Source organism: Aulostomus chinensis, chromosome 5, assembly GCF_037954235.1.
Source record: "Aulostomus chinensis isolate RoL2024-O1b breed Wild chromosome 5, RoL_Achi_v1.0, whole genome shotgun sequence".
NCBI lineage: Eukaryota > Metazoa > Chordata > Actinopteri > Syngnathiformes > Aulostomidae > Aulostomus > Aulostomus chinensis.
The window spans coordinates 6,728,086-6,740,872 of record NC_141324.1 but is presented as its reverse complement, the minus strand read 5'-3'; the positions used below and the strand labels follow the sequence as shown (position 1 = coordinate 6,740,872).

General features: G+C 40.5%; 1 protein-coding gene across 7 annotated transcripts in view; it reads left to right on the top strand.

The window, feature by feature from the left end:
• The window catches only part of ctnnd2b (catenin (cadherin-associated protein), delta 2b), a 212,241-nt gene that overhangs the window by 40,038 nt on the left and 159,416 nt on the right, over positions 1 to 12,787 (top strand). For all 7 annotated transcript variants that reach the window (XM_086205179.1, XM_086205172.1, XM_086205173.1 and 4 more), the window contains exon 2: positions 5,329 to 5,465. In XM_086205179.1, coding sequence (XP_086061305.1) covers positions 5,334 to 5,465 — 132 coding nt within the window. In that variant the 5' untranslated portion in view covers positions 5,329 to 5,333. The remainder of the gene's footprint in view (positions 1 to 5,328; positions 5,466 to 12,787) is intronic.

Sequence of the window (12,787 nt, the reverse complement as noted above, 5' to 3'; positions counted from 1 at the left end):
GAGATTAGTACCTTGCTTGGCAGCCTCTACGATTAGTGTGAGTGTTCATGAATGGATGAATGACACAGTACTGTAACAAGCACTGACTGCTGTTAATTTAGGAGAGTTGTAGAATTCACAAATATGCCAAACATACATGCAAATTTTGAAAGCAGGTTTGATAGTTTCCTGATGTGACAAATGAGGTGAGGAGATAGAAAAAAATGAGAAGACGCATAAGAGAGAGATATGTATTCTATAATGAAAGAGAAGAGTAAAAGTGTGATCAGGCTGCAGAAAAAAAATAAAGAAAATAAAAGAGGAAAGGAAGACAGAAGGATTAAGGAGGCAATCCAGGGTGAATGTAAAGAAAACAATGATGTTGTGAAGAATATTATAAAGCCTATTGTCCTGATCACAGATGTAAGCAGGTGTGGTACATGCTCAGAGTGGAGGTTCTGGAAGGGTGCAGGTGTAGGGTTACAGGTTTAAATCTAACATGCAACCTTCCAGGTCAGCCTCCTTCTCTCACCCTTCACTTGATGCTGCTTAATAAAGCAGAAATGTGCTGAAAAGATGAGGAGACTCTGAAAATAGGTCAAGTGTAGTGGCCAGCAGGAGAAGGGAGGAGGGAAGGGAATGTATAGAAACAGAGCAGCAGTATGATAGAGAAGAGAAGTCATGAGGAGAAATAAGGGTTAGAGTATAAGTAGCAAGGTGGGTGGTGATGAAAAATCTAATTTTTTTTAAAGTGTGGTGAGATAGCAGCGAGGAAGACATATCAGCTATATTAGCAACCTACAGTGATCAGAGATGGTTGCCTAGCAGCGTGCGAGATTCTCTCTTTCCTCTCATATCGCCTGCCTCCTCATATCACTCTTGTCGTCGCCTCACCTGTCTCCTCTTCTTGCTGTCATTTCCACTCTTGTTTCTTTGCACTTTTTTTCTTCACACTAGTGTTGTTCTTTTCCTCTGTGTGTGTGTGTGTGTGTGTGTGTGTGTGTGTGTATTAGAGTCCTCATGACAAGTCTTTCATCAGAGTGTGAAGCTGGCTTATGCAGCAGTTACACCAGCTCTGTGCTGCATCAGGATTACATGGCATATGTGAAACCAGTGTCCTTGTATACCTTGGACAAAGACAAGATGAAACATGGCATCCTATTTATGTGTGTGTGTGTGTGTGTGTGTGTGTGTGTGTGCGTGTGTGTGTGTGTGTGTGTGTGTGTGTCATATGCATGCATGCCCAGGTGCTCTATGTCTATTAAAGCAGGGGTTTTAGCCTATTCATATTTGAAAAAGGACCAGGGCCCATAGAAAAAAGATCCCAAATCTATGTTCAGATTAAATTTTTTTTTTTTTTAAATTTTGGTGAAATTGTGATGTAGTTGTTTTTTTTCTTGTTGTTTTGTTGTTGTTGTTTTTTTTTTGTCACAGTTTGAGGTAGAAGGACCCCAGAGCAGACACACATACAATAGACAATAGACAATAAAGCACAGAAGTGCAGCAAAAGGTGTTTAATAAACCAAGGGAGATGAGGGGGGTGAGGGAAAGGGGGCAGGGCCCGGTTCAGGAGACTACCCAGGGGCAAGGTGCAGCAGTGTTCATGCAAAGGGGGGATGAATCCAGGTGAGCAGGGACTGGGTGACAGAGACAGGCTGGCAGCCGGCGGAGTAGGCAGTAAACTGTTGACAGGGAGAACAAAAGGTCACGAGGTGAGCACATCAAGAAATGATCCAAACACTTGATGATACATTGGGGAAAGCCAGCCAAGGGTTACCACATAGGAGGTGGAACTATCTGGTGGTGTGAAGCGGGTGAACCAGGTTTCATACAATAGTGATGAAGTGATGAGAAACAGGTGTGCCAGGACTCCACCAGCTGTGCCCCGCCTCTGCCAATAGATCAAGCAACAAGGGGTGGAGCATAGGGGAGGAGTAACACAGACAGGAAAACACTAGGAAACTCAGAGGGGTCACAGCTGGGGCTGTGACAGTTTCAGTGTTTTTCTCTGGCAACTTTTCAATATTTGTCAAAATACAGCCTCTCAAATTAGTGACAGTGTTTGAAAAATGTGTTTTATATAATCAGTATTACATTATATGTAATAATTATTTTAATATTTTTATTTATGTCATATGATTTGAATAAATATTTTACTTAATATTAGATCTATGATGATCCTTAATGATAAATTATACCTGTTGAAAAAAATGAGATTCAGTTTTAAAGTGTTTTGCTACTCACTAGGGCCCATGGTTTGGAAATTCTGCTCCATTATCAGCTGACTAGTATTTGTACACCATGCAGCATTAATTAGGGCCTGAGCCTGAAGGTACTTCAGTTGAAGACCCTATTATGTTTGCTCGACACACTCGTTTAATTATATTCTTTTTATCATACCACTGGTTTTACCTCAGAACCTACACATTTACGTAGCAGCTGCAAACACAGCAATCAATCAATGCAATGCAATCAATGTTTTGCATCAATGCGGGGAGAAATGTAGGCCACCAATGGCAATTTGGATTTTATAAGCTTATGGTAAATTTAATTGGTGTGTTGCTAAGGGGTAAACTAAAATGAAATGTGGTTAGTTATACACTTTTAATTGCATTTCAAAGAAACAGGCATTATTTAGTTTGCAAGTTCATTTGGTTAGCAGTACATTGATTTGGTAACCAGTCCCAAGGCATGTTGTTTAGCCTTCTGGTCATAACTTATATCAAAGGATGGTAATTATTATTGGTAAAAGAGACTCATGTAAATTTCATGTATTTATCTCCACATGAATAAATCGTAGTAAATGAAAAGTGACTAATATTTGATATTTCCAAGTCTTTATTTTGAAGTTGACTCACTCCCACTTAGTGTGTCCTGCTGCTATAAACCACTAGCACCAAATGCAAATGATTGTCTAGTGGAAATAATCCCTAGATATGCCTAATTTATTCATATATGATTAACATGTGGCAAAAACTACTGTGTGTGGAAATTACTTGACCGTTTTATCTTTTATTTGACCTATTTTACAATTTTTTGATCTTCAGTGTGAATCATTCAGTCTTTTTAGAATATAGCCATTCTTTAAATTCCTGTTTGCTTCAATGATTGGACTAGTTAATGAGTGTTACCAAAAGCCAAACCTGAAACTAGAATACTATGATTTTCTGCTGCTAATTGTATAAATATGAAAAGAGAAAGAACACATCTGGGCCCTTTTGTAGTCCAGATCACTATGTGGACATCAGCTGTGTATTTGTGCCAAAAGTGTTGTTGTGTAGCTGGATATGGCCATTTCTGATTACATTTTGAACAAATCATACTATCACTTTCCCTGGAGAATGTTACTTTCACTCCATTCAGCCAGTCCCTTCAGGTTCTGCAGGTTTTTTTAGGGACATTTATCCCATATGGCAACTGTCATAAGTTTGTACCTGTACATTATTCCTTCGTGTTGTCAGAGCATCTCATCCTGAGCCATCGCTGTCTGTGTCTGCCCTCTTGGAAAGACTGTCACACGACCAAACCCTTCAACAGCTTCCACTGCCAGATGTTTGCAAGGAGAGGGTCTTGGGGACCCACAAGGCTCTAAAACAAGCGCTGCATGTCTTGTATTTACAATAACACATTTGGGTTAGTTAAGTATTTCAGAAGTTCTTAACCAATTGGTCATAACTGCAGGTTCAGTCCTTTGACAAGGGCCACACTCCCACTAGGTCATCTCCCCCATGCCCGAGCATGTTTGTCCTCAAAAGTCTGTTTTTTCTTACGTGTGTCATCATGCAATAAGGAACATTGACTGAGGTCAGGTGTGTTTCAGGCATACAAAGGGCCTGCTTCTCTTACTTTTTTACTTCTACTATTGCTTCAGATGTGCCATTGCTTGATACGCTGCTAGTAATCACATTACAGTTGCCATCAGTATATGCAATTATATACCTGCAATAAATCCCACATTAGTTATTTGGAGACATAAGGGACAAATGTATCTTTTGTATATTTGAATGCAAGGTGGTTTGTATAGCTGGGCTGAGAAATACATATTTATGAATGATCAGTAATTTGTTTTCTTTTTATTGATAACCAAACAAATAGACTCATGATGTGTTTTTTTTTAAACAAAAATTGCAATATGACCTTTTCACAATACTGTGTAACACCAAGTGCTAATGAGGTTGGAAGTTTGGTTTATATTGCCTCTGGAGGTCTGCAAAGTCTCCTCTAGTGGCCTAGATTTCATATTCCAATGATTTTCTGGTGCACCTGATGTCTCATTTTGACTTCTTCCCCTGAACATGAAAAATGTTATCATCTGATGAAAAACACTATGGTTAATAATATGTGCATGAAAGCATTGTGTGGACCAAACTAAGTTAGAGGTTCTGAAAATTCAATAAGTAGTTGTATTTATGACCAGGATTGAATAGTGAACTCTATTTTTTTTTGCTACCAACCGAATTTTATCAATGCAATGGATTACAATTGCATCAGAGACTAGAGCAACAGAGACCAGGTCAACCGCCATAGTATGGCATGTAGAAATAAAACTGGATTTTAAGAGTTTCTCTCTCCATGGATGACAATTTTTAGGTATGTTTCATCAGTCTCTAAGTTAAGCAAAGATCCCGCCTGTTTCAGTTGTCCATAACTATTTCTCACAGCACCACTTGCTTATTTTTGATCATCTTTCAATTTCCACTGTGAAGGGCTAAAAAGTAATTGCTGTCAACTCAGTTTGTTCAGCATTTTTGTCACTAAATACAACATTTAGTGATCTACATCATTCTTTTTGCTTATTAATTTAATAAAGCTTGAATGTCAACAAGCTGATTTATTCTCACATTAGACCTATTCAACATCAGGAAGGCAAACATACTGTTGTGCATGCTCAGACATGTTCAAAATATTATTTATTCATGTGACAGCCACTGTGTTGAATTCAGATACATGGTTTGGTGATGAATTTCCTTTGTCCTTTGGTGAGAGTTTGGTTAGATTGGCCAGAGTCTGATATTCCATTTTATTTATTTATTTATTTTTTCCTTGAGTAGAGTACTGAAAAAGGGCACTTTTGGTTTCCAGTTTTGAATTCAAGGTACCTGTATTGGTACCGGTATCACTTAAAAAATAAACAATACCCAACCCCATAAGTGACTTCCTATTTTGCTATGCTGCTATCATGTCAGTGCCAATACTTGAAAATATATTTCTCCTGTCTCCCATGTAACTGATCTTGGTGGTGTTTGTCTATGTGAAATGGGGTGTGACAGTCCCTCAGCCCAAAAGTTGGCATGTCGAACTCAGTATGTGTAATAATGGTAAAAAGTTGTACGTTTCCTTGTTTTCCAGGAGTTATGCCAGTGCCTGAGGTGGCGTCTGACACTGCCAGCGCTGCCGCCATGTTGAGCCCTGTCCTCAATGCCTCCAATGGAGATGGCTCAGAGTCTGAAACCACCTCTGCCATCCTTGCCTCTGTGAAGGAACAGGTTAGAACTCTGTGTGTGTGTGTTTGTGTGTGTGTGTGTGTGTGTGTGTGGGGGGGGGGGTTATGTGTGTGATATAATACAGTATACAAAGAAGGTTTTCATGAGTAATGAAATATGAGTAGCATAACGTATCAAGCATGATTCCCCCACACTTTTCAAAGAGAAACAAGGTGACAGTAAGCCTTAGAGACAAATGATGGAATGCTCATCTGAGCTAATTTGCTGCAAACATGTTATCACATTTTCATCTGTTAGCAGAGATCCTCAGGCTACAGCTGCTCAGTGTAATTTTGATGCTCTAATGTTGTGGGATGCATTATTTCCACTAATTTGGTCAATGTCCAGGAAAATGGAATGTTGAAGGGACAGGGAGAAGCCCTTACTTCTCTGTCTTTTCAGTGAATTTGGCTTCAGAGCTTGAATCTTTGTGTGGATTTTTTTTTTTTGTATTTATTAAGGTCAGATTATTTATGACTCAGCTCCAACTCCTTACTTATTTTTGAGTATTTGAGAAACAAAAATACCTTTTTTGTCTTTTTCTGGCTTTAAATTGGAACCTACATTGACGTTGGAATCACATCTAAACCATCTGAACCCTATCTCCTCCAGCCTCAAGAGTACCCTTGCGGCTTAAGTCTGTAGAAACTGAAGTGCACTTTGTTGAAAGAAAAAAATGTCAGGCGGCACGGTGGTGCAGTGGTTAGCACTGTTGCCTCACAGCAAGAAGGTTCCGGGTTCGTGTCCCAGCTCGGGCATGGGATCTTTCTGTGGGAGTCTGCATGTTCTCCCAGTGCCTGCGTGGGTTCTCTCCGGGTACTCCAGCTTCCTACCACAGTCCAAAGACATGCAATTGGGGAGTAGGCTGATTGATACTCTAAACTGACTGAAGGTATGACTGTGAGTCTGAATGGTTGTCTGTCTATGTATGTTGGCTGGACTGGTGACCTGTCCAGAGTGTATCCCAGCGCCTCTCACCTGAGAGCCGCTTATCCCCTTAACAGGATAAGCAGAAGAAAATGGATGAATGGAAAAAAAAAGTCTCAGTAATAATTAGCTGAACCATAGCAATCCTCCCTTACAGCCGTCTAACCTGACGTGATCTTGCTTTAAGGCCCAAAATGCATGGGTCTCTCTTTGATGTGGGACAAGCAATCGATTTTTAAGTCAATAATCATTGTAATCAATTGGCACAACTACATCATCCCTGGCCCCCCTCCCTGTGAAACCTTATCAGTTATTTAGTCCATTAGTCTATCAGTTATTTCGTAATTCATGCCCAAATTTTGAACTTGTTTTAAAATATCAAATGAAAGACCATCCATCCATCCATCTATCCATCCACCCATTCGTTTATCCTGGAAAGGGTGGCGGGGGGGGGGGGTCTGGAGCCAATCCCAGCAGCCTTTGGGCACAAGGAAAGGAGACCAACCAAAGTAATTTGGGTTGAACTGCTAAGGATCACTAATGTGCCATTTTTCATTTTAATCCACCCAGCAGTTGTCCAGATATTTCAATCTGGACCAAAATGTTGGACAGATGGCTGATTAAGCAACACTGCCACCCCCTGAGCCCCACCACACCATCACCACCATTGTATTTAAATCTATGTCCAATCAGCTTACTCTCTTAAGATAAGTACCATTCACAACACAGATAAAATCTGATGGTAATGTGGGATCGCATCATGTTATACCTATGTAACATGTTGACAGAATTGTGACAGTGCCATCGACAGAGGGGACTGAAGACATTAGTGTGTGTGTGTGTGTGTTAGCGTGTGTGTGCGGGTGCACACATGGACCGGCATGTGGCTGGATAGTGGATACTTAGTATTGACAAATGGAAAATGGTACATACAGCAATTAAACTGCTGGGAGACTAAATAATGGATTGTGTAGCTTTTACACTGAAATATACTCTGAAGACCTGTTCATACAGTACTAGTATTGTTTGGGGTCCTCATTTGTAATAAACCCTGAGAACGTCAGTATTAGTCCTGTGCGAATCTGCCATATACACAATTTCTAAAGTAAAAAATCCAGGGCAAATTAATATATTTTAGGGAACTCAGGGGTTAGAGAAAATGGATGGATGTCTACTGATAGATGATGAATGAACAGGACTGTGTGTTCACCTGATTCAATGCAGCTGAAAATGGTATATAACATCAGCTTTTTAAAAATTGGTCTCAGGGTTTCCAAGTTAGAAGCCCTACTCATGGGTTTTCGGGAATAAATTTCCAACAAGGAACATGGGAATTCTGACTACCAAGTTCAACCAGAAGCCACCATAATCCTGTATGAAGAGGGTTTAACCTACTACTATGTTATTTAAGTGCATTGCTACATAAGTCATGTGGCCAGCCGTGTACACTTTTTCTCATCACCATCAAGGCCTCAAATTGCTTCATTCGCCGTAACAGGAAGAGGGGCTTCTCGATTCTGGTGTCACAGGTTGTTTTTTTTTATTAAATGCTCTGTATTTCCAGCATAACCTCAGGATATTATATGTTATTTCCTCTTTAATGCAGCCTCCACAGTAGCAAGACAGAATATCAGAGTATTCAGATTCAATTTAAACTCTAATGTTTTGGGTTGCTGCAAGGTTTTTTTCTTAGGCAGTACAATGGGGTGATTTGTGTTTATTTGGACAGTGTGTTTTATGGACAGTGCAGGTCATACACAAACAAAGCTTCTGTTTGTTGTGTCTCCTAAAGACAAGGTCAGACATGAAAGATCAAGAAAAGGTCTTACACTCTCTCTCTCTCTCTCTCTCTCTCTCTCACACACACACACACACACACACACACACACACTACAAACACACAGGCTGCCAATCAGATACTTTTGCCTCTGCCTCTGCTGACTCACACTAGGAGATCCCTGATGCTGTTTTCTCTCCATTTCCTTCTACACAAGAGATTGATTAGACATTCAACATCTTATTTATCACGTCTGTCAGCTTTTGTCCTGGTGTCATTCATAATCTTTGCTGTTAGCAAATCTGTTCTTAAAGGAGCGCATTGTGAACTGCCAGCCTTGATAGAGTTTCATGAGATTGTATGATGTGCCTGTTTAAGAAAAAAATTATGTACTGTCTCACTGCATTGCAGATAAAGAAAAAGTCCCACAGGGTATTGATTAACTGCCTTTTGCCTGCTGCTTGATAACATTTGATGATAAAGTTTGGAAGCGATACCATTAACGGCCTAGGAGGAGAAAGATTTTGTTTGGGGAGTAAAGAAAGTCCTCATTTTGACAGTTTTGTCCAAATTGTGGACATTCTGTTGTAGATAGGTGAGGGGTCAGAGTGTATGAATTTTACGAGTCCAACGGTTTTGGTCCCATGTTTGTGGGACATTCGTGGGAGGACTTATAGTGTTCCAAATTATAAAAAAATTGTTTTTGTTGTGTGGCTCCCTAGGTGGCGCTATAGACTTTTGTGGTGTTTTTGTTTTTGATTAGTGAATGTGTCGCCAGACCGGACAAGTGTGCCTAATTTCAATGAATTTCATGCATGTTCAGGGGGTGAAATTAGATTATGCACATTACGCGCATATTGCGCATATTGCGCGCGCTCATTAACAGCAAGAACAGTCTAGTACCAGGTTTTGAATGGTGTGTATGTGAAAACTGGCTCCGGGCTGTCTGGCCCAGTTGCCTCATGGGTTTAGGGGGGGGCTGGGACACTGTTTAGTGGGTGTTTTTAGTGTTTTTAGTGCTGCTAATGTGTTGCTCTGCCAAGCAAACATAATAGGGTCTTCGCCTGAAGGTCCTTCAGGTGAAGACCCTAAGGCTCACCTGAGATATTTTTGAGATTTGTTCACATGAGATAACAGTGACCATTGTTCATCAAAATCTTTGCAGTTCCTGTTTAAGTCCCAGTGTATGTTAGTGGTATTTGAAGAAATTCCCTCAAGCCATTTCAGATAGATAAATTAGAGGTGAGAGTGACCTGAGACCATCCAATCCCAGTTGACATTTGAGCCAAATTTGAGGAAATTTCACGAGAGCCTGGCAGTTTCTTTTGAAAAAATGTATTTCTACTCCTGATACATCTTATAAGTGCAAGTGAGGGTCATTGTTGTTCAAGAACTCGGAAAACCATTTCAGTAATCCTCATTGTTGACCTGGGTAGCCTGTCCTTTCACCAGAAATCCTTGCAAGAGCTCCTTAGGTATATTAATCTGAAGCAACTGCACTATTTCTTTTTTATGGATAAGGTTTGTGTTGAGTTTATACAATTCTCTTTCTTCAGAAGGAATAAGGGGGAAGAACACAATTTAATCAGCACAAAGTACCACACTAGACTTGATGTCAACAAAATCTATATAATAACATGTGCCTCATCCTAAAATACACCTTAGGTATCATTGTACGGGATCTCTCTTTTCAAACACACAAAAATTAACCACACAGAAGAAAAGCAATGGCAAAAATAAAAGTTGCCCACAAAACTGGTTACATAATTACCTTTTCCAAAAGTGAGACCGCAATTACTTTGCCCTAGGTCCTGTTATACAGCCAAATGATCATTAAAGGGAAATTCAGGTATTTCTCAACCTTAAAAAAATATTTAAGGATGGAAAATAAAATCCACATTTGGTCATTTTTATCTGTACTTTGAGCTGTCTACATAGTTCAGATGATGTCACAAGCATTTAAATGCTTGTTGCTTGGTCTTCGTGTAAAACAGGGCTTGTGTCAGCTAGTGGCAAAGACGACTTTACCCGGATTTCTTTGATGAGGTGGTCAACAGGTTCATCTAGGTAGTTGGAGCATGCATGCTCTTCTGATGATGATTTCCACAGTCTGACAATGAACAGTTACTATCTCATGGACAATTAAACCATATACCCCTGTAGTCCATGATTTCTCCAAAGATACCTCATCAAAACCCTGCAAAGTCCCAGTGGTCTTTTCTTTAACAACTCCCCCCTTGCTACTGATGGCTTCTAACAGTATGAGGGAATGTCTGTGGGAATGTAACTGTGCCGAGAACTTTGTCTCCAAGGGAACTGTGGTAATTCTCAGGTTCTGCATTGATCTAGAAAACAATTGTAGCATGGAACTACCTCTCCAAACAGGACATATAGGTTGGGCGCCAGACAGGAGAATCCACCACTCAACTGTCAATTTCTATTTCCTAATAATCCATAGGGAGAGGAACCCCGGCAGTACGTTTCAAACTACAAAATTCCCCATAGAATCAGCACAGTTCCAGTATAAAAAAACCCACAACCCTTGAATTTAAGTAACTCAAAGTTCTTTTTAGTCCATTCACCCGCCAAACATTATTTAAATGAAGCAATCAATCAGGCAAAACATCACCATAATATATAACTCAAAATATCAACAGTTCGTTTAGAAACAAATCAGGCCATAAATCAACATAAATATACGGGTTATTAATTAAAGTCTCTTTTTAACAGTTCAAAAAAAGTCCAGGTCTGCCAGAGTATGACAGGAGGAGGGAAGGAGAGGGGGGGAGGAAATCAGTCCAGGTTCATGAAAGTTGTGCGGTTGGGGGTGTGCGGGTGTATGTGGGTGTGTGTGTGTGTGGGGGGGGGGGGGAATGGAGAGAATCCGGTTCTGTTTGGTCAGGTCAGAATGAAGTGTGTACTCCTGTTCCAGGAGAGTGAGGGGGGTTGTCAGATCGGGAGGTTGTGAGGCCAGACGGGGTGAAGCCAGGAGAGATGATAGTAAAGGGGGGAAAACTTAACTGGAAAGGGCTAGTGTCACCATACCGAGGTCCTCCAACCCAGAAATGACCAGGGCTGTCCGAGCAAGAGTTGTCCACCTGCTCCTGGGATTCCCCTGTTTCGTGGGTCCTGGGATCCACCTCCAGAGCTTAATCACTGTTCTTAAATTACCACTTTCCACTTGTATATTTCCACTTGTATGTTTCCTTCTTTTCCTCTTTCTCTCACTTCACCTGTAGAGCTTCTTCACTCTCCCTTCACTGCCTCCTTTGTTCTCATTTCCCTCCTTTTTTTTAGTGCACAGGTGGAGCTTAAGTTACTTCCACTTCCTCCTTCCCCATGCAAACAATGATGTCACTTCCTTTTCCAACACACCCCCCCCCCCCTGCTACACAATGAAACAGAAGATCATGGACACAAATTTGACAATGAAAGTTACTGAGTGATTTTTTTCAAAGAGTGTAAGGTTTGATCAAATTGTTGAAAAAATTGCTTTAATAGGTTGTAATTTTTTAATCAGAAATCAATATAGGGGATGTTACTTAAGATTTGTTTAAAAAAAAAAACTCGCTGGAATGGTTTTAAGTTCCAAAGTTCCAAATCACTTGTTCTTTCATTAAATCACATTGCTGTAATTTCCAAGGCTGCATGTAGTTTTAGATATAATACTACTAAACTAAATTATCAACTGAGTCCAACCAAATTCATCCATGAACCATGCCGCCCCAGTCTAACCAAATCATTTCTTATTTTAGAAAATATACATTCTCCACAGCCCTGTGATGGACTGGCAACCTGTCCAGGGTGTACACTGCCTCTTGTTCATTGTCAGCTGGGATAGGCTCCAGCCCCCCCTGCACGACCCTTAGCGGATACGCGTTATAGAAAATGGATGGATGAATGGATAGGCTCGTCCACAATAGACAATGTTATCAGCTGAATTTACCTAGATTTTTTTGGCCTAAGATAAAAGCTCCAGACAGTATTAGTCTTAGCTATGTAGCCAACATGACATTTTCTTATTGAACAGGCCCCATTCTGAAACAACTAAATGCCAGACAGATACCACCGGGCACCAGTAGATCACTTTACACAAAAGAAGGAGAGTGCTATATATAAGACAGAAAGATGCGCACACACGCACGCACACACACACACACACACACACACACACACACACACACACACACACACACGCGCGCGCGCGCACGTGCACGGGCGCAACGCAGCTATACAAGCAGCCCACCCCGTCTTAGTCATTTATTTTATTTTACTAATTGCTTTAATGGGGACCAGTCTGCTCCTGTGAGCTAGTAGCTGCACTCTGACTCTCTGTCTTTCCTCAATAATAACCATAGACTGGCGAAGTAATGGGATCACTTGACAAGCACTTAAAATCTGCAACCTGCTCATTAAGACATAGTTAATTGCTTTCCTTTTTTCTAATTTGCTTATCTTGCTTTAATGATATACACATGAAGACACACAAAAAAAGGTTTGCGCAGCTATACTTAATAGGACATTCCCTTAACTTCATTCAGTTTGACAGCCTAACCCAAGCCCTAATCCTAACCCTAAGCATTAGATTCCTCATTCCTCATACCCTAAATTTAACCTGACC